At 56.7% G+C, this 25,406-nt stretch overlaps 6 protein-coding genes across 6 annotated transcripts; 2 read left to right on the forward strand and 4 right to left on the reverse strand.

Annotated features, from left to right (window-relative positions):
• Positions 1-850: 850 nt before the first annotated feature.
• On the reverse strand, positions 851-1,704 carry B0I36DRAFT_361689 (phosphatidylethanolamine-binding protein; the record flags this gene model as incomplete). The annotated part of the gene is made up of 2 exons (XM_046158522.1): positions 851-1,473; positions 1,554-1,704. 2 exons carry the CDS (start codon positions 1,702-1,704, stop codon positions 851-853), a joined length of 774 nt encoding a protein of 257 aa, XP_046013783.1.
• A 1,035-nt stretch (positions 1,705-2,739) lies between these two features.
• On the reverse strand, positions 2,740-5,112 carry B0I36DRAFT_320431 (uncharacterized protein). Its single transcript, XM_046153553.1, has one exon. The coding sequence runs from the start codon at positions 4,805-4,807 to the stop codon at positions 3,233-3,235; it is 1,575 nt and encodes a 524-aa protein (XP_046013784.1). The 5' UTR covers positions 4,808-5,112; the 3' UTR covers positions 2,740-3,232.
• Positions 5,113-8,434: 3,322 nt separating this feature from the next.
• Positions 8,435-11,986, reverse strand: B0I36DRAFT_102941 (fungal-specific transcription factor domain-containing protein). The gene is made up of 5 exons (XM_046147745.1): positions 11,678-11,986; positions 11,492-11,580; positions 11,021-11,268; positions 10,329-10,858; positions 8,435-10,272 (listed from the first exon to the last, which is right to left on the reverse strand). The coding sequence occupies exons 1-5, from the start codon at positions 11,897-11,899 to the stop codon at positions 8,647-8,649; spliced, it is 2,715 nt and encodes a 904-aa protein (XP_046013785.1). The 5' UTR covers positions 11,900-11,986; the 3' UTR covers positions 8,435-8,646.
• A 5,257-nt stretch (positions 11,987-17,243) lies between these two features.
• B0I36DRAFT_320440 (uncharacterized protein) lies at positions 17,244-19,452 on the reverse strand. Its single transcript, XM_046153554.1, has 4 exons — positions 19,173-19,452; positions 18,795-19,118; positions 18,573-18,736; positions 17,244-18,515 (listed from the first exon to the last, which is right to left on the reverse strand). The coding sequence occupies exons 1-4, from the start codon at positions 19,206-19,208 to the stop codon at positions 17,393-17,395; spliced, it is 1,647 nt and encodes a 548-aa protein (XP_046013786.1). The 5' UTR covers positions 19,209-19,452; the 3' UTR covers positions 17,244-17,392.
• A 248-nt stretch (positions 19,453-19,700) lies between these two features.
• Positions 19,701-22,474, forward strand: B0I36DRAFT_240990 (WD40-repeat-containing domain protein; the record flags this gene model as incomplete). The annotated part of the gene is made up of 2 exons (XM_046149805.1): positions 19,701-19,905; positions 19,971-22,474. 2 exons carry the CDS (start codon positions 19,701-19,703, stop codon positions 22,472-22,474), a joined length of 2,709 nt encoding a protein of 902 aa, XP_046013787.1.
• A 335-nt stretch (positions 22,475-22,809) lies between these two features.
• Positions 22,810-25,236, forward strand: B0I36DRAFT_241475 (ABC1 family-domain-containing protein; the record flags this gene model as incomplete). Its single annotated transcript, XM_046149848.1, has 2 exons — positions 22,810-23,166; positions 23,422-25,236. 2 exons carry the CDS (start codon positions 22,810-22,812, stop codon positions 25,234-25,236), a joined length of 2,172 nt encoding a protein of 723 aa, XP_046013788.1.
• Positions 25,237-25,406: the final 170 nt, after the last annotated feature.

Consider the following 25,406-nt stretch of genomic DNA (forward strand, 5'->3'; position numbering starts at 1 on the left):
TTGCCTGCAGGCGCTGCAACGCCCATTGGCGCGCAGAATCCCCGTGGCTGTCGCAGTGCAAAGCAAATGCAATGCCGCCATCCACTGCGTTCCGTTCGGCCTGCCCCGGCGCTGCTCGGGGATGGCTCGGGATCGCAGGGTGCCCCGCTGTCCCGCTGCCGCCGCGTCCGGCCCCGCACGGCAACTGAAGTGGGGGCTCCCCGCAGTGGACAGCTCGATCTCGTCACTCTGCGCTCAGGCTGGAGCGGTTGCTCCTAGGTACTCGGCCTGTCGTCTAGGATGAGAGACTCCGAGCTGAGAATGCTGTAGTGTGCAGGTCCTATGTGTAGCAGCAGGCTTTTCCTGGTGGGTGTGAGCGTGTATATGTGTGTGTGTGCAAGTGTGCAATGTGACTAACTATTACTGCTGCATTGCCGGCCAAGGACGCGGAATGCGGGGAGGGCGCGATGGGACGACGCACGGCAGCGCGGGCGCTGCAGGCCAAGCATCGAGGCAGGCGCAGCCCTCCACCCGCTCTTGCCCTTTTGGGCTCTGGAGGCCAGGGCCCGCGAACCTTGCCGCCAGCCATGACTACGAGAAACCATCTGGGCCATCACGGCTCATCCTCGACGCCTTTTCCGATTCTCCGAGGCGACTCCAAAAGGAACCCCTCCCTCGCCAGACCCCACAAATAAACACAATGGCTCAACGACAAACAGCTGTCACGGCCTCAATATTAGACGACGAAACCCCCAAATGTCTACGGCGCAGGCCCGGGTCACCGCTCCGGCCGCGACGGCTACATTCACAATTCCGCTTTGCGAGCTCGGGATGACAGGCTGTGTGCTCTTTTCCAACATCGCGTGCTATCTTACAATGTCCAGCATGCCGCAGCCACGACTCCCAGTCCCAGGGCCATCAGACTCGCCTGCGCGTGAGCAGCCCCCGCGATGGGTACTGTCGTGGGCTTCGGCCCACCGCCCGTCCCGCCCGTCCCCTGCGCATTGCTCGGCTTCGGGTTCGCCGTCGAGTTGCCAGATCCAAAAGGTGCCGACTGCTGGTTGGTGACGCGGAAGAAGTTGCCAGCCACCACCTTGTCCGAGAGTCCTGCCGCCTGAAGTGCGCTCGCCACGTCGAAGCCCTTCTGCTTGGCCTTGACGGCTTGCTGCAGCTTGGCCAGGTTCGCCGCACTCGCCCCCGTCGTGTCCACCAGAATCTGCGTGTAGCGGTGCGTCAGGGGCACCTTGGCCGGCGGGTTGGGTCCAAAGTACGGCACCAGCGCCGCCTCGCCAGCCGCCGCCGTCAGCAGGAACGCGTTCGTTCCACCCAGGTTGGACGGCGACGCACTTTGCGCCAACCCCGTCTGCGCCCAGTGCAGCAGCGTGTCTGTGGCCGGGGGATTGGCGGTGGGGATGTCGAGATCAATCATGAACACGGCGAACGACGTGCCGTCCAACTTGCTCAGTGTCCCAATCTGCGGCTGAGTGCGGGTCACTGTAGTTGTGGTGTCGAGAAACCGTCAGTCACATTGGCCGGCCTCAGACTTCGCCTTTCTTCCAGTAGCTGAGACTCACCTGACTGCTGCAGTTCCGCTCCGTCAGTGCCCAGTTCATTGCCAAAGGCAACCAAGAGGCTGTTTTGCGAGGCCGGCACGAACCCTGGCGGCGTCAACGCGAGCGCCATGGACGCAGCCGCCGACAGGAGAGTAAGGGCCTTGAACGCCATTTTGTCGGTAGTCGAGTATTATCACGGTGGGCGTATTATCAGGTGTAAGTGGATGATACGTCGTCAACTGACCAGCAGCGAAACAAGGACCAGCCTGTTATTTAGTGGGTGGATGGGAAGATGGGTTGCCTAGGACAATCCGTACCGAAAACAAATTGACTTTGTCTCTCCTTTTAAGTATGGACTCAGGAGATTGGGATGCAGGCTTGGTACTCGTCTCGTCTAAACGTCATCCATTCAACAATCGAGGCTGCGACGAGTCCATTTCCGGCCGCCTCTAGCCCGGACATGAAACATGGACGCGCAACGTCTGCGAGCCGCTCCACACCATGCCCGACTATCGAACGACGACCTCGCAATAGCCAAAAACCGTCAGAATCGCGACACACTCGAGACGATCCCAACAGCGAGCCCCGGAATAAGCTTATTCCCACCCGGCCCCTCCTGCCTAGGCACGCAATAACCACAAAACACACAACCATGCACATGCTCCACGATCCTGCAGGGTTCCGCATCGCACCAAGGTGGGGCCACGGCCGTTTCGGCGCAACAAGGTGAGGCTCTACCCAGGTACCCCACAGGCGCAACCCTGCCACCGATGCTCGTTTCGTGCGTTCGTGTGAGAGGCTTGTGTCAAGTGGTTCCAACACCACACAATGGGCGCCTGGCGATCCGTCTTGGCTGTGACGCCAGACGTGTTGACTGACTGCTCCTCCCAGTCCCAAGCCAGGGTGCCTAGCCATTCCCGCAGTCACCCAACTCTCAGACGACGAACCCGCATCATGCGAAACCAGACTACACCCATTGTTGGCGTTGTATTTATAGGTGCTGCGGGGGTTTCTTGACATCGGGCGCGCTTTTTTGTTTTGTTCTTCTGGCGTCGACGACCCTCTCGCGGCCACGCCAGTCGCATCTGTCTAAACACGATGGTGTGGATGGTGTGTGTGTGTGTTTTGGGCCCGTTCGGACTTCTTTTGTTTTCTTGTCGTGTTACACACTCTTGTCTGATGTGATGGTCAGAGAATTGTGCAAAGCTTTTTTTGGTCGTCCCCGATTTGTAAAGGCGGACACAGGCGAGCAAAGCAGCAGATTCGATGACACTGGGACGTGAAGACCATGCATGCTCTTTTTTTCATCTCAGGAAATATTGGCTAAGCACATGAGCCTGCTTGCTGGTGATGCTCGTCCCACCCATAAAAAAAGGAGGTACTACTACTCTGACCTGTAACAGGTACCAAAGACACAAGGAAAAATAAAAAAATAAAAGAGCAAGGCCGTGCGAGGCCGCCGCTATGCATGTTATCTTTGCAAATGCGCCGCCGCATGTCTGCGTGTGTGAGGGGGTATTTCCAGCCATTCCCGAACAGCAAAACAAAACCACAAAGAAAAGGAAATAAAATGTGTGACCCAATCACTCCGTTGTCATGATTGCGCGCGACCACATCCCGTAGTGGTGCTCTCCCCCACAGAACAATGCACATCCCAGTACAGCTTTGAAACAAGCGCTTTACTTGCGAAAGAGCCTCCCCTACTTCTTCCGGAACAGCCTGGTCGTGCCTCCAACCTTGTCGATTGTGCCAAAGCTCCCGCTGTGGGAACGTTGGGTGGGGATGCGCTCGCCGCTAACAAGTCGCACCTTCTCCTTGACGCTCTCGACCCAGGCTCGGCTCTCGTCGCTCATCTCCTTTCTGGCGGGCTTGGGCCCAGCGAGGCCCAGCGAGCTGCTCTCCTCGTCAAAGTCGCTCCGCATCGACATCCTCGACGACTCAAAGTCCGGCGACGGCGACTTGGTGCCCTGTCTCGAGATTGGGGTCCGCAGAGGTCGTCGTGCATCGTGCTCGCCCACGCTTCTCCTGGTTTTGCGGACCGCCAGCGGCGTCGAAGGTGTCTCCAAGGCTGAGGCCGGTCGACTGGAGGGGCTAGACCCAATGCGAGAGGTGCTGCCGGGCTGCGGCGAGTCTCGCACCTCGACCTTGCCTTCACCTTTGGACTTGCGCCCGTGGTGCGCGGCATACTCCTTCAGATACTCTCCCAGGTCAGACCACCCACCACCCACGCGAACCATGACTCTCTCCCCATTCTCTCCGACACATCGGATGAAGAGCTTGATGGGCGCCTCGCCTGTGGATCTTGAGAGATGATATGTCTTGATCTCTTGGCTGCTCTTCGGGCGCTGCCGCGGTTCCCTGACTGGTGCAAGCATGAATGACGGTGTGCCGCTGCGCGAGTAGGATGACGGAGTGCCGGCCCGTGAGGACATGGCAGAGCCACTTCGCCGGAAAGGTTCTGATGTCCGAGGCCTGGCCTTACCAGGAACCTGGAAGTCGGGCGGATTCAGGTTAATGGGAGGCTTGAAAGTTCTAGAGAGCTTGATCTTAGCAGGGATGTTCTGCAACACCTCTTTGATCTGTTGATGCAAGTGATCTTCTTCGCTCGTCATGCTGACCATGCTCATACGGCTGTGGCTCCCCATTTGAGCCTCGTAGTCAAACGATGCGTCAGGATCAAAAACGGCAGATGAATTCAAGTTCTCTAGAGTCAAAGGCGGCCCAAGCTCCCTGATAGGGAAGACCCGAGGCATCTCCTCAAAAGAGACCGAGGTGGTTCTCGGTTGATATCTCAATGGCGGAGAACTGGGTGGGCTGACGGCGTCACTAGAGAAGGGCTGATCCGGATCCGGCAGTGGCGGCAGCTCGGGTTCCATCGAATCCTCGCGGAATGAATCGCTGGCATCGAGCTCTGTCAAACGGGATGTGTCGTGGACGACGGTTGAGGCGACAGAGATGCTGCTGGCCATCCTTCGCGGGAATCGTGGCAGATCGGGTTCTGAATGTGTGTCTTCCTCCTCTACTGTTTCGAGAATTGATGGCTCCATGAAGGAACCATCCAAGGTAGGGCTCTCTTGTTCCGAACTGTCCCACTCGTCTTCGTTTTCTTCGTGCACGGTTCTTTGCGCTCCAACAGGCTCCTTTTCGGATTCCGGGGGTGCCGCCCTGACTATGTTGCGATTGACCTCGGATAGGATGATGTTGTTGTTTGCACGTGACTCCTTGAGCTGCGGAACCTTAGGGAGGTTCTCTTCGCTGAACTTTCTCATAAGCATCTGAACTTTTGAACCCTTAGTTCGTGATTCCTTGTTGGGTTGTATCTTTCGCCTTGGCTCGCTGGCTCCATCGACTTGTCTCTGCGCTTTTTCTCGTGTAGCCGATTTGTTAGGGATTGCTCGTGTAGGCTTCGAGAGTGCACTGCCAGGCTTTACCACCTGGGTGTTGCGCTTGGGAAGTTTGATCGGGCTCCCGATCGTGGTAGGAGGACGCTCTAGCTCAACACCACCCTCCTCCTCTTCCTCCTGTGAGCTCGTGGGCGAGTCATCAACTATCGAGGAGTGGTCAAATGGCAGTGGAGGAGACGACGAGAACTCCTCCTCCTCCTCCTCCATCATTTGATCTCTAACAGGACTGGGTGCATGGACTTGAATGGTCAAGTTGGATGCTCGTGGAGATAACAAGGCCGCTGGCCTGGAGGCCTTTGTCCAGGTACCACCATTGACCCGGTGCTCGCCAGCCATCACCCACTGCCTCCAGCTCCGCTCGACCTTATCGACGCGATCTATCCAGGTGTCAGGCACGGTATCCGGCGTGGCCTCCAACGAGTCAAGCATGAAATCCATCAGCTTGCACACCTTGGTAACCTTGGGTTCCAATGTCTGGCGCATGATGTCAAATGTGCCACGAGACAGTCGCGACACGGGCTCGTCCCCCCCAGAGCTGGACGGGGGTGTGACGACGTCCCAACCGGCTTTGAGGGCTGCTTCGACATCCTCCAACGACAGGAGCAATTCTGGTATTTTGTCGAGTACTGAAAGCCGTACGCTCCACGCATTCATCAGCTTCCTCAGCCTTGAAAGAATCGGCAGACAATATAAAATGATCGCAGTGATGACCGCTGTCAGATCTTCCATCTTGACATATGACAGGGCCGAGGTCATAGACCGCCCAGTGTCCGAGTAGGGTGTGCCGGGCCGTGAAAGCGGCAAGATGTGGGTGTGGAGGACTGTCGCCTTCATCTCGTCGATATCCATGGCCTCCATCTCCTCGATGATCTTGTCAACGCGGCTCTGGTACCGAAGCACATCCTCTGAAGCGATACTGCCGCGCCATTCATCGTCTGCCGCTACCGTATCCTTGGTGTCCTCGCCAGATGCATTGCTCCCATTGACCGACACACGACGTGCCGATCTGGGAGGCTCAAATCCTGCACTGCCACCCTCCCGTGGCCACGGCCAGTCGCAAAGCTCCTCGTACCAATCGTGAATATGTTTGGAGGCCACCGCTGCCCTCATTGCAAACGCCTGCTCGGAGGAGGAGGCTTCGTCCAGGCATGTCTTCAGCGCTCCGATGGGAGTGCGCAGCGACTCGATGACACAGAACGGCTTGAGCGAATAGAGGAGGTCGTCAGTGTCGTCGCTGTAGCTGTGGTTGCGCGTCGGAGATCTGGAAGCGGTTCGGAGGTGGCGCGGTGCTCGTATGGTGGTGACGCCCGAAGGCGTGATGGAGCGGTGGATGTCGGCCATGGCTTGGAACTAAATGTTAGTATTGTCGAGCTGGTGCTCGGAACGCCGGTTCATGAAGAGTGCATGTCTCGCGTCTGGCCGAGTGCTCTGCCTTGGGTGCGCTTATGGCGTTTCTTGCGGTCGGTGACGATCTAAATGAGCTGGGCCGCCATGGTCCTTGCGTGAACGACCGAGATCCGATGTATGGAGTATGAAGCAAGCCCTAGCGAGAGGTGCTCCTGTCGGGAAGCAGGCTTGCGGTCTAAGCTCCTTCCTCGCGAGATGCGTTGAGATAAAGCCTTGGAAAGAGCCTTGAAGCCAAGGGACGCGAAAAGCAGCTGTCGTTGTCTCTTTTGTGGACGGGTATGAAGGCAGATTTCCAGCAGCTTGGGATTGTGGCGTACTCGCAAGCAGGGGGATAAGGACCACGAGCGAGCAAGACAGCCAACAGACGATGTGTCGAGAGAAAAGAGCGAGAGCGTGCGATGGCAGCAGACTTGACCGAACCGGTGTGGATGTGGGGCTGGCGATCGCGATACACGAGGTTGGCCGTTCTGATTTGATGCGAAGAGGAGGGGATCGCTGTCAAGCGAGTGAGGTGAGTGGACGGGAATTCCAGAAAAGCGGTTGATTGCGCTCGAGGAGGACGCGGGTTGAGGGCGGCGCTTCGCGGGTGGGGAATGCTGGAGCTCCAGGCGCTCGCTCGGGCTGCCTGGGCTCAAGGTGCACACTTGGCAGATTGTGTGGCCTTGCTTGTCTCACCACGCTTACGTGGCGAAACTGGCAAAGAATGCGCAACGCGTGCAGTCAGCCGAGCCGTGTTTCTGGTCCGCAAACACAGAGAGGAGGAAAGGACGGGAGGCAGACAGGGAAAAGGGAATCAACCACAGATGCTCGAGGCTTGAGGCAGATTTGGCAGCTCGAGCTGAGGCTCGCGCGGCAGGGACAGGGATCGACGGACGGGGGGACCCGCTCCCGTATCTTGTGTTAATTACTGCCAGGTGTGCGACCACATCGATGGACCCAGGGGGTCATCATCAAGCCAACACCATGGAATGTCAACGGCCGCCGCTCGTTTCCACGCCCGGGGATTCGAGGGGTCACTTGAGGCCATTCTCGGCCATCTTGACGTGTTTCGACTGCAGGCCACTGACGTGCGGCGTGCAGTACTGCATGAAACATTGCAGCGCTTGGGACCCCAATGAAGCGCCAACCAGATCTCGTCTGTTTCACATAGATCGACGCCCAAGCGCGGTCGAGGCTCGTCAGAGAGGTCGCATCCAGACGTAGAGTAATCACTTGCAGCGAACCTTAGTACGTAGACATATTATCATCCATCAAAAAAAAAAAAAAAAGATTGACACCGGGTGACTTTGATGCTCGACAGCGGCCGGCTTCCCCCAGCATCCTAGCCTGTTCTCGAAATTTCCAAGGCAAGCCCAGGCTCGCGGGCCAAAACAATCTCCATCCCTCGTCGACACACCCATGTCCAGCCTCAGGGTCCCCGGCCTCGATGACTGTTCTGTAGCACGCTGTATCCTCAGCAACGAGCACCACTCGCCGAGCCGCAACTCCCTCCCGGCCTGTCCGTCGTCACCCCCGGAACACGCGATCGCAGCCCCAGTGATCAATAGTCTCGTCTTCTCCTCGCCCCCAGGCTGCGCACCATCACAGCCTATTATGGACTGAAATCCAGCGCCGGCCAAACTCAATTGGCGCTGCGAGCTCTCTTAGTCCAAGTCCTCACCACCCGCTGAACCTTCTCAGTTGCCCTCGAGCCTTCCGCGGGCTCCCAATGACGACCTGGTTAGTGACTGATCTATTGGTCCAGGCGGCCGGTCCGGGGAAGGCCCGCACCACGCTAGCACTGGACACAGCGCGCGCGGCCGTCGAGCGCCGTCACCACATGGTTGGGGACATTTGGGGGGACGACGGGTCAGCGAGCAGGTATTATGCCCTTTTGCCATGGTAAACAAAGACAAAAAAGCACACGTCCTTTGTAAGCAGACTGCTGGACTACTCCGGAGACGGTGCACATTGGCGGATGACTCGCAGGCCTAGGTCCGGTGTAAAACGTCCATTTTTCTCATGTCTCCTGACCCTAACTATAATCGTGGCGCGCGCGTCCGCAAGGACTGTAGTCTCTAATTAATCGACTTCTGATGTTGAATTGAAAACCGAGCTCTGGGGTATCTCATCGAACTTGTATAGAATCAAACGGGTAGTGATGGACAAAATACTAAAGTCAAAAGTGCTTTTCCCTCACCCAGTGAACGCCGCCCAGGGTTCGTAAGACCCCAAAAAGTAATCATAACTTCGTTACGAGTTGACCAAGTGCCAAAAAGAAAGAGAAACCAAATCAAGCCTGCCAGCAAAGTAGGAGACCATCGTTAAGCTGTCGTTTCCGGCGCATCAAGCATCCCAAGGAAGCTCGTTGGGCCATCCGCGTCAGCCATGCTCATCGTGCCTACGGCCATGGCATCTTTACCATCGGCCTGGGGATAGTGCAGCCACTGGTCGAAATCGATGTTGGTGCCCGTAAGTGCATTCCAGTCGAACTCGTCCTGGTTGTCCATGGCATCAAAGTCCATGTCGATGTCCAGCGGTGCCTCGTTCTCGTCAGACGAGCCACTCGCACTGGGAGTAAGCATGTCCTTATCCGAGTGAGGTGGCGAGACACCTTCGTGAGCCGGTGCCATGAGATCAGCTGGTGGAACGAACTGCTGCTGCTGATGCTGCTGGAGCATGACTGGACTGGCGAAGTCTTGAACGTGGCTACTATTCTCAACAACAAACGCCTGCTGGGATTCCGGTGGTGGCGTTGTGACATCGTCCATTGCTGTGGGTGGTGGCACCGTAAACTGTGGTCGAAGCGTTTTCAGATCGGCGATATTGTGCGTCGCCACGCCTTGGTTTGCCCTGGCGAGGGCCATGGTCTCAACCTGAGCTTTGCGCAGAGCGGCATCAAGGAAAGCCACAGCATAGTCGGCGGCTGCGTAGATGTCGCGGAGCTTCTCCATGACCCTCATGCACTTGCGGAATCCCCTCGTCGCAGCATCGCGAGCCTGTGGAACAGGACTCTTCATGTCCAACAGATGGATGATCAAAGCCGGGAGAATGACCGTGACGCCCGTCGTGGGGAGGAACTTCTCAAGGCGGAGGCTGTGAAGCTCTGCCACCATGCGGGTGATGTGCATGGCGGCATCACGGACCCGCATGCGAGAGAAGTCTTGCATCTGTATCGAGACCTGAGGTACCTGATGAGGTGATGACGGAAGGAATTGCGGTCTGTGGAGTGCCGAGATCGTCGTGTAGAAAACCATGTGCAGCAGATTACGCTGCACCGCAATTGTCGCCCGCCCGTTTTGCAAATCAGCCGGCGTCAAAGGTTGGTACTGGCAGCAAGCGGGTAGCGATTGTTGCCAGGCCATGAGCTCCGCATCGCAAGCATTGACTTTCTCAAAGCTGTTGAGCTGTTTGTTTGGAAACAGCATCATCGTGCTATTTGTCGTGTTTTCCGGCTTGGTCGTATCGCGAATGAGGACCGAATACTGTGCGCGCAGCATATGACTGACGCAGAGGCACAGCTTCGCCTTGGCGATACACATCAATGCAAGCTCTTGCTGAATCGCAGTGTCGCGGACCATGCAGCACTCCGGACCAATGATTTCGATCTCGTCGGGTAGTGTCGCGATCTCAAAGTCGGATACTTCGAGCATCGGCACATCAAAGTCTTCGTCTTTGATCCGAGTGGGTCTGCGCATGCCGAGAGCGACCAGGCGGTCACGCATAAAGCATGACCACCATATCCGCTTCCATAGTTTTTGCTTGTGAACTGGCATGCTGGTTCGTGCCGGATTGCGGTGGAGTCCAATGGTGTGGGCAAGTGATATAGCTACGCCCATCCAATGCCACGTATCTTTCTGGTCATCCGGAGTTTCGTACCAGTACGTCATGAGCAACAAAGACTGCACTAGGATGAGACGATCGCTCTCGTAATCAAAATCGTACAGCAGCTGTTCAAAACGGTCAGCCATTTCCCTAACTTGATGCAGCACCGTTCGATACGTACCCTGGTCTTGTTGAAGTATGACTTTCGAGCTGCCTTACGACTTGGATATCCAGCGCCGTGGAGCCACTTGACGTCAACGTAGGCTGTGGCAGCAAACATCACAGCTTGGTATAGCAGCAGACTGGTTTGTCCCGACATGCCATCGGACGAGTTGATGACACTCAAAAAATCCCGAATTTCGAGTAAGGGCATGTACGGATGTACATACTCGATGTAAGCCTGCAGCAGAGCATTCTGCAGCGGAGCTGCGGGCAAGGTCAAGGCCCCTTTGGTCTGCAGATATGCGACATCCTCGGGGACAATCTTGCTTGGAAGCGGCCGGATAAAAGGAGCCAGGAACGGCGAATGATTACTTGTCTCAAAGCGGCTGCCAAACTGCGCCGCTCTGCTTTCGCTGGATAACGCTGGAATCGAAGCTTGGCTGGCGGTGCGCAGGTTTGGCCAGATGCTGGGGTACTTGGTGCCCTGGTTGCCCGCGGCCTGGAGTCTGGCCAACATGACTGGATCGAGCGGCATGGCACTTTGCTGGTCTGTAGGCACGTGTCAGTGACCTTCACCGTGAGTCCAAGGGGCTTAGCGGCAGAGATGTTTGTGCCAGACAATGTCGTAGCGAGCACGAGGGGAAAGGGGTTTGACATGTGAATGCGATGTGGGGTGGTGGTCTTGGCCGATCGGCCCCAGGAGCCACTTACGGAGCGCTTGTGGGAGGCGCGTGTCAGCCCCTGCTGGCAGGCCCGCGTCATTGTGACTGCTGCCGATCGTCTGAGCATTGTTGGACGAGATCTGTGAGACAGTGCTGGCTCGGCGCAGCGGTGTGATGCTGACGCTGCTGTTGACTGGTGCCTTGGCCTTGAGTGGTGGCTGTTGTTGCTGTACCTCGGCACTTTGAGGGGCAGTGCCATTGGCACTCCCGGACGCCTTCGAGTCGAAAATGTTCTTCCTGCATGACGGAAATTGATGACAGGGGTCAGCAAGACCTACGTTCACGAGACCGGGTAATGCAGGGCACGAGGCTGATGGCGGCTCAGAGCGGCACACCAGTGACGCACATGGCCACAATTGCCAGTTTGTGTGTCTGATGCTCGCCTCCAGGTCGGTTTTGCAGAGATGTAGCGCGAAGTGCCTGCTCGCGTGAGCACCATGCCAGAGCTGGAGATACTCACTTTCTGCGACGGCTTTCTTGTACCACGCATTCAACGTTATCCCATCTGCAGTTGCCGCAAGGCGCGCCTTCGACGACGTCGCAACGAACCTATTATTGGCAGCAGTTAGTGATGAGGTTGCCGCGATATCGTCGACGCGGCACTGGAAAGGCAGTGCCTCCACAGGAAATTCCGCTGTCAACTTGCCTTTCTGGCTCTGCACGAAACACATGCTCTTGCAGCACGCCTTTTCGTGGCTTTTGCTGCACCGCTGGGGTCCGGGGAGACGGCTCGCTTTTTCGACGAAGAAGGCTCTGGCGAGGAGGCTTTGCCCTCGGCATCAGAATGCTGACTTGAATCCATGCTGGATGTTGAAAGAGCCTTTTGGATCCGAATCTCGCTTGCGGCTGCTAATGTAGGAGAATCCATGCTGTCGTTCGGAATGACTAGGCCGGTGGCCTGCTGTGTGCTTTGCACGTGGTGGCGTCTTGCCGGAAGGCGATGTATGATAGTGGGAGATATCGAAAACGCCTTTTCAATGGTGAGCTCCTTCGTCAGAGAAATCCTTGGGCTGTCCGAATGGCAAGATGTTGGCGTGTGATGGTCAAGGAGTGCTCGTGATCGTGCAAGGCATCTGATTGGATTCGACTGAAGTATTGTAAGGCACCAGAACTAAGAACACGACGAGGAATTCGTTTGATACCACGCCTGAGAGACTTGAAGAAAAGATGGAAATGCCACACCGAACCTGAATCACACGAACTTGACAAGCACAGGACGGGGTCCTGGGGGCGGGGATGGTGGGGAGGAAACGTGAAGACTTATAAGACACGGGTTGGGGCCAGAGCCGCCACGCTTCACCTGGTGAAGAGCGTTCGCTTCTGGGTCTCTTCTCCACAGACGGAGAGTGGGCTGGGGCCACGCCCCCCGGGGTCTCCACAGCAGGCGAGCTAGTGGAGGCGCCGCTGCGATCGTGACTGCCTCGAGGCGTCCAGCTGCTCAGGAGTTGCAAGTGTGGAGAGCGCTGGGTTTTCTGGAGGGGCGCTGCCACGGGGATCCCAGGCAACCTGGAGACTTCAGGACTGACCAGGACACACACCCTCATCCACCTTCGTCCACACCGGCGCGGCGCCCCTGGGCACGCGCAATTCCTTCTCCGGTCTCGTGGCATGGCGGAGCCCCATGGCTGCAAATGAAATGCGGGTGATCTCCAGTTTTCACATCCACTGCCTCCCGCGGCGCTCCTTGTGTGCTGCCCTATCGCAAGACACGGCTTCCAAGCCATCGTGAGCAACACAAACATCAAGTCCACCCTTCTGCCGGCCACCCATGTGCTCCGGCAGGCAGACCCGTCGGCTTGTTCTGCCAGTCGAGCATGTAGGAAAACGCAGCTCCCCCCGAGCAAGACAGTGTCACGCATACACACAGGCCCCGCTGATTTCGTCAACACCAGCCACACCTCTATGCAGCCCTGCAGACTACGACGTAATAACTGTTCTGCGGTAACTTGTCCAGGATGTCATGGTTACAGGGCTCAATCAGCACGCGAGCGTTGTCATGTCGAGCGGTATACACCGTTCACCACCTCTGTGAGCAAAACGGCTGCACGCGACTTTGCTATCTGTCCCGCGGGATCTCGAACCAGCCAAAGAGGAATGGTGCCTTCCCGACAACATGACCCGGGCTCGTTTGCTGGCTGATGTGCATCTTTGAGAGGGCAAAACCGGCAATGGCATCAAGGCAACGCGCATGTGCAAATTCGGTCTCCATCATGAACATCCACGGAGGTTCTGTGCCTCATCGTGAGGGGCAGCGGGCCGAGGTCGAATCGAGGCAGGAGACGGAGAAAGGTTCGGATGAGAGTGATTGACAGGCGTAAGGACAGGGGGTTGTCAGCACTCGCGAACGGGCCTCTGAACAGGTTCGCTGGTGGGTTCCGGCAAGCACAACATCCCGGCACGGGACGGCGACCACATCGGGCACCGTCCGAGAAAGGGACGACCGCATTTTGAAGCTCCAAGCGCCACGCATGATCTGCGACACTCATTCCACAGGAATGGCAACTGTTTCCGTTCGCCCCCCCAGCTTGAGGAAGCCTCTCTCAGACTCGAGCATTACAGAGTATATAAACTGGGAACAGCCTTTACGGACGTCCAGACCAGACATTTCCTTTTTCTCGACTCAGAGCGGATGATAGTCCACAGCTGACTCAACCTCGGTGTGTCCAGTGCGCACCCAGTCCGAGGATGGATTGACAATATCGCATGTGCATGCGGTCATCATACACTTTAGGGGTTTTCGACATGATTTGAGCACAATCTAAGCCCCGTTCGAGAGACCCCTGGAAAAGGCGTATGGCTTCGCAAGAGCTTGTAATGAGCGTCGTCCCGTGCGGGAAATCCCGGCAGCATGCGCCAAACCACACGCGCTCTTTTGTAACAATCACGCAACCTCAGCATTCCAATCGCTGCGGCCTACAGCTGGGAGGCGAGTTCTGTCGACTGTCGGCTGAATCCGTTATCGCTGCGATGCAACCCCCAGAGACGGAAGAAGGCGAGGTTTTCCAATACAGCCAGCCCTTGAGAAATGGTGTAACAGTCTGCAACTCAGGCCACAGGCCTGGATGACCGCAATTAGCAAAGATTGAATTCTAGGTGACGCATGGTCGAGTCATTGCCAGGCTTAACACGTTTAGCAAGTTTAGCACCACCCCAAGCCATCTACCCCTCCTTCTCCAAGACCCCAACTTATGGATGTGCTTCCCCGCACAACACCATCCATTCTGCGGACGAATGGAGCCGTGCTCGCACGAGAGGAAAATGTTTTCACAGCTGACTGTTTCTGTTCTTGCCTTGGCTCACCAACTTTGAAAGCTACGCGCCCGGCGAGTTTTATTAGTAGTGCATGCCGTCGTGCAGGACCGCCTGAGGAGACGCATCGGCAATGGGTATCACCCAGGTACCTGTACCCACGTGTCCTCGTCGAGATCGACAGCTGCCCGTTCAGGGTGATCCTTGACATGTGGACGAGTGTGCCAAGGTTGCGCTGCTGATACGACGCCATCATGCGCAAGGCTGAGAAAGGAGGCTCGTTTATTTCCAGAGCACCGTAGACGACGTGCTACGAAAATGATCCGGCACTGCATATCGCAATCGATAGATTGCCGTGGGCTGCTTCATCAACAGCTGCAGTAGCAGTCGTGGCTCCCCTCTGCGCCTCGATCTTATCGCTACTGGCGCCTTGGGCATCCATGCTCGCCGTGGATGGGCAGACTTTCTGGGTGCGGTGGCGCCTCTCGCAGCCCGTTCGTTAGCTCTAATGGCGGAGAAAGATCTAGATCCCGTACCATGACCAGACCCCTGGTGACCGTCCAAGCTGGCTTGGAACTTCAGTTTCTGGAGACCTTGGTGCTTGGCTGACGCTATGATAATATGTCAGCCCGTATTGGTCTCCTCGCGAGGGGGTGAAGGCGAGAGCACTTGCTCACCTTGACACCACACGAAAGACTGGCCGACAATTGCAGGAGAGGCTGGTGGGTAGGATTAGTCACACGCCTGCGGCTTCGCTCGCATATCCGGGTACCGATATTCCGGGATCCGTTTGCCCGTTCCACTCAGAATCACCAACAACGCAACCATGCCTGCTTGGCCAATCCGCACCTGATACGAATCACGATCGAGCAGCAACGAGACGAGCAAAGCACTAGGCTTCCTTGCAAGAATTGATGCACTACACCGCCATTGGCAGACAGGTCTCGAAACACAGCCATGTGTGCGTCCACCCAAGATGTCGTTCACTAGGGCCACTCCTCCGCCTGCCTAGAGGCAGAGGTGGGGATATACTTTTACACGGGGAAGAACGTGTGGAGAAGGCGCTGTGCTCCGCGCGGTCGCTGCGAGCTCAGGTTTTTTCTTGCCCATCCCCCTGTCGGCCAAGCGGCTCCGGCATTCTTTCCTGTGCAGACCCGGGGGCTTCCAGACATCGGACACTTTCCGCAGCTACCACGACAATGAAGGTCGGACAAATGCCGAAATCTCTGTGGGCCGAGACTGTCGAATCTTTGCAACAGGTCATTGGCTTCACTGCTGCGGCATCTCTTTCGTCGTTCCACTAATACCACAAGCAACGTGCAGAATGCGGCAGTCTGTCCTGTCGGCACGCGCTCTTTTTCAATCTTGCCCATTACGGCATGAAGGGGTGTGGGCAGGCGAGGCAGGCGAGCGTTGCCCTCGGCTCGCTCGCGCGCTCGGCTTTGGCACTGCAGCACTTCGGAATACCGGTCGGAGCTAGACACAAGCCAAGACTGGGGAAGGGGAGCCCTGCTAGCCCCCCTGCAACCAGCAAGAGTCTTCATCCTGACACATCCATACGGTGTATGCACACATAAGGCGGCGTCGTGGTTGACAGCCAGTCTTGCTTTATGTACAGAGAGCGGCCATCCAGCGCGATTGTGTTTGATGAGAGAAGGCGTCGCCGCCGAGGTTCAGGCTCTGTCTGAAAGTCCGCTCTCGAGAAACCACGGACTAACGACAAGAGCCACCGCTGTGGTCGTGAGCCGTTGCAGCTTAGCGCAACAACGGATCGCCAAAGTCTTCTTGAAAGCCACCAACAACAGATAACTCCACTGGCCCACCTTCAGCTGGTCCTGCAGCCGCCCTCAAGGTCACCAAAACCCCTGGTCCTGAATCCAAACCATAGCGGTCGAGGCAGTCTCTCACTCGCTCGTGATCTGTACGGGCCTCCTCGCAGAAAGAGAGAGAAAAAAAAGCCACAGAATCCGTGCCTCATCGTACGTAAGCGAAGCTGCAGGCAACATCCTAAAACACCCGATCCACATGTCCCAGGATTGGGCTCGCGTGTTCTCGCGATCCAAGGATGGCAAACGTTCAGGCACCGGCACCTTCTCCGGCACTTGGGACCGCGCATCCAGATGACGCTACGCATGCCACGCACAATACACGCAACGCAAACTTCCCAAATCGCAAGGACCCATCATCGTGGCAGTGCCTACGCTATGCAGCCTAACCTGATCCATATCCCGCGTCGGAATCGTGCTGCCGCTGCTCACTTGACCTGAACAGCAGCAATCGTTGGTGGACTCGTAGACTAGTGCTTAATTTGGTGTTGCCAAGAACATGGAGCGTTCCCGAAGTGTCATGCACGGGGCCTCGCCGAGCAATTTGGTGTGGGCCTCCGTTAGCATATTTTCGAGCGCATCACGACCCTCTTCCCTGCTTCCCCGTTGGTTGTTACCGGCCGGGGGAGGGGTTGTCTTCCTTGTCCTCAAGCGGTGTTATACATGCATTCTGGTTGGTTGAAAGGTGTGGGTAGTCCCTTTCGTGGAGAAATTGACCCGGGTGAGGGAGTGGGAAAAAAAGATAGGACTTCTTGGGGGAATAACTCGATCCGAGGAGGAGAGAAAAGGAGGATTTGGGCATAGAGGCAAAGGTTTGGTGTGTATGATGGTTTCAGAGCACGGAGCGAGTCCCAGGGCACGCCAGCCACGGCTGTATGACAAGGACCCGCCGGGTTAAAAAAAACACTTTGGACATACGGAACGGACCACGACGTGACGGAGGAGCTCAAAGTCAAGTCGTGTTCAATGTGCTTTCATCCTCTTCGCTCAGTAGTCGTCAGTCACACGAAAGCCCGCTCTGTTGCAAATTCAACGAGAGGGGAAAATGAATGAAACAGAAGCGAAGTTCAACCGTCGCGATTGCCTCACTCGGTATCCGGGATACCTCGCCCGCTTTCTCCTTTCGCCTTTTTCCAATGTTGCGTTGCTGAATGACTTGATGATGTACAAATACATTTGTTTTACGTAAATAACTTTGTACAGACGCGATCTTATGCCTCGGTCATCGTGGTACACATGTTCTGCAGTATGTGAGGCGCCATCTCAATCATATTGTCCTCTCGCGTTCACGCATCCAGAAGCGCATCATCATCGTCCATGACCTGCGCACCCGCCGCCGCGTCAGCATGATGGATGTCCTTCCATTCCTCCTCAGAGACATGTAGCCACTGCGACACGACTGTCGCCACAGCCCAAACCTCGCCGGAGATGATGAGCCGCAGGAGTTCCAGCCCGACAATATTCACCACGCCCCGCATAGACACTGTCGAGGTCCACGGGCCGGCAAGCATGTGGTGCGTCGGGATGCCGCGCTTCGCGGCGAACGCATGAGCGACGCTTCGCAACGCCAAGGCGTCCATGGGTGTGCAGAGCAGGTATGCGGCGAAATTGCTCAGGATGTCGGCTGCCAGGATTGAAGGGAGTCGGGTGAGCGCATTGACGAGATACGTTGGCGGCGGCAGGCCTTGATCCTGTCCGCGTGCGTCGCCGGCGAAGCTGGGACGCAGCTCCGCGGACCATACGCCTGCCGGAGGCTCTGCAGTGTCGCTCGTGTCCACGTCGAAGCTGATTAGCGTCGGGTTGACCATCTCCGAGTCCTCCTCGTCGGAGCCGTAGTCCTCCATCATTATGCCACCACCCCCTCGGCTGGAAAATGTGCTCTGCCGCCTGATAGCCTGTACGGGAAGTGCTCCGGTGTCGTCGTCTCCAGACAGCTGCTGCCCATCGAGGGCCATTAGGGTTGGCACATCAGCGTCTGGAGTCTGCGCGTGGCGGATTTCGCGGTCCCCTGCACCAAGCGTGGGGGACTCGGGTATTGATTGCCAGGTGGAATTCATGGCATTGGCTTGCATCAGGCCGCGATGAGCTTGAAGTTCGGGCTGCGTCGGCCGAGGCAGCGCCCGCAGAATGTGAGGCCACAGTTGAATGTGCAGAAAATTCCATACTCGGCCGCACAGGTAAAAGGCTGCATACGGCGCCAGATTGACCGCAAGCTTGCCGAGCCATGACGATAGACTAGCGATGCTGAGATCCGCGGGAGATGGAGGTGCGGCAAAAGGCGAAGACTCGCTGAAAGGGACGAAGAAACGAAGTCCAGGTAGCAATTGCGAAGAGGGTATCAAGTCTAGACGTTGCATGGTGAGAAAGACATGGAAGTGGAATCGGAGATATGCCATAGCGGCCCGTAGGCTTTTACAACGGATTAGCATTCGTGATGATTGCCAGTCGCATACACGGAATGCTCACCTGCGTCGCTCGTTGATTGCAGGAAGAGATAGCGAGCACCACCTAAGCACTTGCATCGAAATGAAAGATGGAACACCGGCCAAATAGAGCTGTAGTCGAGAGTGGTTCTCCCGTTCCGCCCGGTAAAGATCATGAAAGGGAACATCTGCATAGCGTTTGTATAGCTGTCTGCAAGTTAGTAAGATTCCACAACTGGCCACGTACCATGGGTGCTGTTTGTACCAATATGCGCTGCCGAGCCCCGTGGACACCCCAGATACCAAGAATACCAAGAGATCTGCCCAAGTTCAGCAGCGTCTTGCCAGTCTCGGTCTCGTACATTTGGTGGTCTCGCGCGATGGCCAGCTGTGCCTGCGTGGCGCTGTCATTCTCTGGTTCAGCAACACCAATAACGAGCATCACTTCATTGTGAGCACGGATGACATCCTTGATGATCTGTTTCGTCTGCGGATTGACTACGCGGCCTCTTTCATCGTATTGCTTCTCTGGCTCACCAGGCGTTGGCTCTCCATTACCCTCTACGACATCATCGTATGGAGAACGGCCCTGCAAAATGCTTAGCATGCTGGAGAACTTTGAGGTCCCAAAGCGGATTCTTACCAATGCCTGCGAGGTGAGGGGACCGAGTCTACCCATGGCTGAGGGGTGGTTTCGCGACGTTGACTTGTTATCCGGGATTTCGCCCTTGGGAGGTCATGCTGGACTGTCAAATGACCTTTGCCAACCCATAGAAGATAAGCAGCGTCGATGGGCACATGCAGTCCGGTGATGAGGTATTCAGATCTTGGGCCCCTGTTTGGTCACACCGTAAGCGATGAGACAGACTCCGTAGTAGCCCAAGCTGCCTTTCCAGACGATCAGGCTTGGTGTTTAGCTGTGGATGGAAGCCAAGTTAAAGCCAGGGTGGATCTCGGGCCTGGAACCAGCAAAGCGCAGGACAGTCGCATGCGGGAAGCTCGAAAGACCCACTTTCGATAAGCCAGAGGCCCTGCTTATCGTGCGATCTCCAAACAAAAATTCCCAAGGCCCGGGTCGTCTCAACGGCGCAGTGCCAGACAACCCACCCAAGCGAATTTCAGTCAGTTTGTGTCTCTCCGCTCGACCCCAGGCAGACAATCCTGCGGCAAGATGGCCAACAAATCGCCTTACAAGACGACTTTCGAGGTCGCCGAGGTCATTCGCCCAATCTACACCGGAGGTGCTGTCTCGTTTGAGAGTGGCGCAAGAATCCTTGCGACAACCCTTGGCGAAGATGCAGTCCTCACGGACCTCAAGTCGGGGAAGCACCTGACCAAGGTTGAAGGTGATGGCGAGCTTATATCAACACTCACATGTAAGTGTATTCTCGTTCTTGGCTCACTCCGTGAATCTGGCTGACCCAAAGCTTGCGACGTTCAGTGACACCCTCGGGCTCCCACCTCATCATCTGCTCACGCTCGCTTTCAATGAGAATTTACGCTCTCCAGAAAACTGCCTCCAGCGACGCAATCGAGCCCCGACTTATACGTACCGTCAAACCGCACTCGACACCAGTGGTCGTTCTCGCAGTCGACCGCACAAGCACACTACTTGCGACCGGCGGCACGGACGGATCGATCAAGGTATGGGACATTGCCGGCGGATACGTCACCCATACCTTCCGGGGACCCAGCGTGCTTGTTTCTGCGCTGCACTTCTTCGAAGTTGCTGCGAGTTCCGCAAAGGCAGATGCACAGAGCGCAGACAAGCGCAAACGGAGGAAGTCCAAGGGCGAACGCGACGACAATGACGACGACGAAGTGTCGACCGCGGCCAACTTTAGGCTAGCCTCCGGCAGCCAAGACGGCAAAGTTCGAGTATGGGACCTGCACAAGCGAAGCGTCGTGGCGAACCTCGATTCCCACGTATCGGATGTCCAAGGGATTGAGTTCTCTTCCAAGCAAAACACCCTTGTTACTGCTGGCAGGGATAAGACCATAAGATGGTGGGACGCCAGATCATGGAAGCCGAGAAGGGTCACGCCCTGTATGGAGCTCGTTGAGGCTGTGGGCTTTCTCGAAGACGGTCGCCTTACGTATTCTGCTGGTTCAAATGGTTGCTTCCGGCTCTGGGACACCGACACAGGGCGGGAGATCACAAAGGACCAAGCGCCAAAGTCCGAGACCGAGGGGTTCGTTGGAGCGGCGCACACTCCCGACTCGTCCCTGGTCATCTGTGTACAGGTCGACCATACGTTGGCGTTCTTCCAGGCCCCGGACAACACGCTCACTCAAGCGACAGTGGACGCTCCAGAACCGTTCCGCCGCATCACAGGCACTCATGACGACATCATCGACCTCTGCTATCTGTTGCCAGACCAGTCAGCCATGGCATTGGCCACCAACTCGGAAGACATTCGCATCGTATCTGCGACAGACTCCACTGGCTCCGGCGATGACTCTTTCGGCCAGGACATCGCGGTTCTGAAGGGGCACGACGATATCATTATCGCCCTCGACGTAGATTGGTCCGGTCATTGGGTCGCCACGGGAGCCAAGGATAACACTGCTCGGTTGTGGCGCGTGGACGCCGCGAATAACTCATACACATGCTACGCCACATTCAAAGGCCATGCCGAGTCTGTCAGTGCTGTATCTTTGCCCCGGACCCGACCTGTCGAGGGCTCAAAGGCGTTTAGCAACCCGCTAGAACACCCACCGCAGTTCTTGATTACAGGCTCATCCGACCAGACTATCAAGCGCTGGGATGTCCCCCGGGAAGCGCAGCAGGGCTCGAAGACGGGAAGCACTCGCGCCTTGTACACTCGGAAAGCTCACGACAAGGATATCAATGCGATCGACGCCAGCCAGTCTGCACAGCTCTTTGCTTCGGCGTCTCAAGACAAGACGGTCAAGATCTGGTCCATTGAGGAGGGAGAAGTGCAGGGTATTCTGCGCGGTCACCGGAGAGGTGTTTGGTCGGTCAGCTTTGCCCCACCGAATACGCCCATCATCCAAGGCGAGCAGGGTCCTGTCGCCGGCAAGGGCGCCGTCATTACTGGAAGTGGTGACAAAACCATCAAACTGTGGAACCTCAACGACTACACTTGCTTGAGGACATTCGAGGGCCACTCACACAGCGTTCTCAAGGTATCATGGCTGGGCATCCCTCCACAAGAAGAGCTCAGCAAGAAGCCCATCCTCTTTGCCAGTGCCGGTGGTGACGGCCTCGTCAAGATCTGGAACGTGAACCTGGGTGAGACCGAGTGCACACTAGACAACCACGAAGACCGCGTTTGGGCATTGGCGGTGCACCCCAAGACCAACACGGTCGTGTCTGGAAGTGCAGACTCTACGGTCACTTTCTGGAAAGATACGTCCAGGGAGACGCAAGCGGCCTCGACCGAGGCTGCTCTACAGCTCGTCGAAAAGGAGCAGGAGCTCCAAAATCACATTCACTCTGGATCCTATCGTGAAGCTATCACCTTGGCACTCCAGCTCAACCATCCTGGCAGACTGCTCTCGCTCTTCACGACTGTCATCAACACCAAGACTCCGGATGCTGGCAGTCTGACAGGCCTCGTCGCTGTGGATCAGGTGCTTGCAACCTTGTCCGACGAACAGCTCTTCCTACTGCTCCTGAGGTTGCGTGACTGGAATACCAATGCAAGGACTGCGCCCGTTGCCCAGCGTATTCTCTGGGCCTTGGTCCGCAGTTATCCGGCATCCAAGTTCTCGACGTTGTCAGTCAAAGGTGCAAGAGGACAGAAGAGCCTCAAAGAAGTGCTCAATGCCCTCAAGGTGTATACCGAGAGGCACTATAAGAGGATAGAAGAGTTGGTGGACGAGAGTTTCTTGGTGGAATATACCCTGAAAGAGATGGATAGCTTGGCTCCAGCCGTGGCGTTACTGGGCGAAGTGGATGGTGACGTGGCAATGTCCTAGACAGTGCTCAGTGAATTGTATATAGAGCCTTGTAGTAAATACCACCATCTGCATAGACTTGAGCGATCTCTGTAGGATACCCGCTTGCTGTAAGATCGATTATGCTGTAAGAGGTCGTTGTTGCGCACAGTGTGCGAGGCGGCACACTGTGGGGCCGGATCATGACATCGACATCTCAAAATTTCCGTCAGGCAACGGCGTGAGACACATCGATATCTCACCTTTACTATTCACACCTGCGCCATTGATTCTCAGCGCGCCGTGTGGTCGAATTTGCAGCATGTTATGAGATGATATAGGGCACACAGCAACACCCGCGTCGAGGTTTCGTCGCGATGCGCTTTGCGGACATCCTCATCGACTTGGCCTCGGTGGCTCAGGCCACCAAGGGTGTGGCCTCGCGGCACTGGGAGCTCCGGGCGCGGCAGATCGACCGGTATAGCCGGACTTCCAGCATCGCGAGGTCACTAAGGAACCAGCAGGCAGGCCGAGATGCTCGCACCACTCCTGCGGCCGCACCGGCGGGTGCTGAATCGGGGACACCTCCAGCCTCGCCAGCCTCGACTTCTGCAACAGCAACAACGTCAAAATCAGCGTCGGCACCGTCCGCGGTGGCCACCGCCCCAGCAGATCATGCCTCTGTGAGAGTCGGAATTACGGACGCCAGGTCGCCACAGAAAGAGCCTGCGGCTGTACAACAATCGCAGACGGCGAGCCTGCCGGGCTACATGCGGCACATCTCGGCTGAGCAGCAGAAAGCCTACGACAGCTTGTTCCGGAGCAGCGCCGCTGGACAGAGCCCCGTGGTTCCGCCCGTGGTTCCGCCCGTGCAGTCCGACCGGTCTCTGATCATGGAGCAGATCAAGAAGGCGGCTTCTGCAAATTCGGCCGCCATAAATGCAACAACCTCTTCGCCCAGCGAGGCACAGCCGTTGAAGGAGCTCAAGTGGCAGCAGCCTGTGAAGGAGAACAAGCTGGAAGATGATGCACCACCAGGCGTGAACCTCGATGTTTTCCACACCACGCGTGGATCGCAGCTGCGCGATGGAAAGAACGATTCTGCGGCGCTGAAGCGTCCGATCACACCACCACCATCGCCGAGCTGGTTCAAAGACTTCGGTCATGGCAAGGGAGAATCGGTCGAGGTGAAGAATGAGCCCGTCAAGGAAACGACAGTCCCGTCGCAGGCACCGCCTTCACAACCGTCCCCATCGTCACAGGAAGTCAATCCTCAGACAGACACCGCGACAAGTCCAGCAACACCACCAAGAAAAGATATTGAGCCAAAAGCACCTCAGACTAAGGCTGTTGAGGAGAACACAGAGAAGCTCGAGAAGATTCTAGCGGAATCCGGAGCACAGCAGGCGGCCTCACCAGCCGCACCCCTGCCGCCTTCGAACACAGAGTCTGATAATACTCGGTCAAGGCATGCTTTGAGAGAATCAAAAGTCCCAGCCTCTCGCTTCAGCCGGATGTGGAATTACGGTGGCCTTGCTGCCGGCATGTTGGGCGGTGCCATTACGGAAACTTTCAGTCGAGGCCTCGGTGGTGGCGGCTCGGGATCTGTCATGCTCAGCGCTGGGAACATGGAAAGATTGGTGGCCAAACTATCCAGAATGCGTGGCGCCGCCTTGAAATTGGGGCAGATGATGAGCTTCCAGGACGCAAAAATGCTTCCTGCACCAATACAGGAGGTGCTCCAGCGTGTCCAGGATCGGGCAGACTATATGCCATCGTGGCAACGAGATCGCGTTTTGACGGCCAGTCTTGGGCCTCAATGGCGAGATCTGTTCGAAGAGTTCAGCGAGACGCCAATCGCCGCAGCCTCAATCGGGCAAGTCCACACAGGAGTTCTGAAGGCTACTGGGGAGAAGGTGGCCATCAAAATCCAGTTTCCTGGCGTGGCAGATTCGATAACCAGCGACCTTGACAACTTGTCTATGCTGCTGACTGCGTCGAAACTGCTGCCCAAAGGCCTATATCTTAACAAGACCATTGACAACATGCGCACAGAGCTCGGATGGGAGTGCGACTACATACGCGAGGCCGAATGCGCCGCGCGGTACCGGGAACTCCTTGTCGACGAGCCTGATGTCTTTGTCGTGCCCAAGATGTACGCTGAGGCATGTGGCAAGCACGTGCTCACGATGGAGTTCATGCAGGGCGTTGGCGTGACACGGGTCAAGTCGTTCACCCAGGAGCAGCGCGACTGGATCGGGACACAGATCCTACGCCTGTGCTTGCGCGAGCTCACAGAGTTCCGCTTCATGCAGACGGATCCGAACTGGACCAACTTCCAGTACAATGCGGCCACCAACAAGCTCGAGCTGCTCGACTTCGGCGCGAGCCGCGAGTTCCCTCTCGAGTTCGTCGAGCAGTATGTCAACCTTCTTGCGGCGGCCGCCCGTTCCGACAGGCCGCGCGTCAAGGAGCTCTCTGAGTCCCTGGGCTACCTGACGGGCCACGAGAGCACGACCATGGTCGACGCGCACATCACCTCGGTGCTCACCCTGGCCGAGCCGTTCCTGGGCTCCGCACCCGAAGTGTACGACTTCCAAGACCAGACCATCACCGAGCGTGTCAAGGCCCTGATACCGGTGATGATCAACGAGCGCCTCGCGCCGCCGCCGGAGGAGACGTATAGTTTGCACCGCAAGCTTAGTGGTGCATTCCTCTTGTGTGCACGGCTTGGCAGCCGCGTAGCGTGCCGCGAGTTGTTTGATGATGCGATCAAGCGGGCTCCTTTCCCGGTGGAGAGGTAAGCGTTGGAGGTGGACTGGGGCCAGGGGCGGATGATGAGCATTCGACAGCCCCAAGAACTGTATTGAGTACGAAGTTGTGAGCCAGAGGGCTACGCCACCAAGCGTAGATATTTGGTTTGATGGATGTACGCTATTAACACATGTGTAATCTTATGTATCTAGTAGACTTA

This window comes from Microdochium trichocladiopsis (assembly GCF_020744255.1).
Source record: "Microdochium trichocladiopsis strain MPI-CAGE-CH-0230 chromosome Unknown B0I36scaffold_4, whole genome shotgun sequence".
Classification (NCBI taxonomy): Eukaryota; Fungi; Ascomycota; class Sordariomycetes; order Xylariales; family Microdochiaceae; genus Microdochium; species Microdochium trichocladiopsis.

What these genes read in the sequence shown, in the direction of transcription:
- B0I36DRAFT_320440 (XM_046153554.1), bottom strand. Translation starts at nt 19,208, where the DNA reads ATGGGTAGACTCGGTCCCCTCACCTCGCAGGCATTG. An exon ending in CCCTCACCTCGCAGGCATTG is followed by an intron (nt 19,119 to 19,172) that starts GTAAGAATCCGC and finishes AGCATTTTGCAG; the next exon opens with GGCCGTTCTCCATACGATGA. An exon ending in GCAATCAACGAGCGACGCAG is followed by an intron (nt 18,516 to 18,572) that starts GTGAGCATTCCG and finishes CCGTTGTAAAAG; the next exon opens with CCTACGGGCCGCTATGGCAT.
- B0I36DRAFT_102941 (XM_046147745.1), bottom strand. Translation starts at nt 11,899, where the DNA reads ATGGATTCTCCTACATTAGCAGCCGCAAGCGAGATTCGGATCCAAAAG. An exon ending in TTTCGTGCAGAGCCAGAAAG is followed by an intron (nt 11,581 to 11,677) that starts GCAAGTTGACAG and finishes TGCCAATAATAG; the next exon opens with GTTCGTTGCGACGTCGTCGA. An exon ending in CATACTTCAACAAGACCAGG is followed by an intron (nt 10,273 to 10,328) that starts GTACGTATCGAA and finishes CGTTTTGAACAG; the next exon opens with CTGCTGTACGATTTTGATTA.
- B0I36DRAFT_320431 (XM_046153553.1), bottom strand. Translation starts at nt 4,807, where the DNA reads ATGCTTATGAGAAAGTTCAGCGAAGAGAACCTCCCTAAGGTTCCGCAG.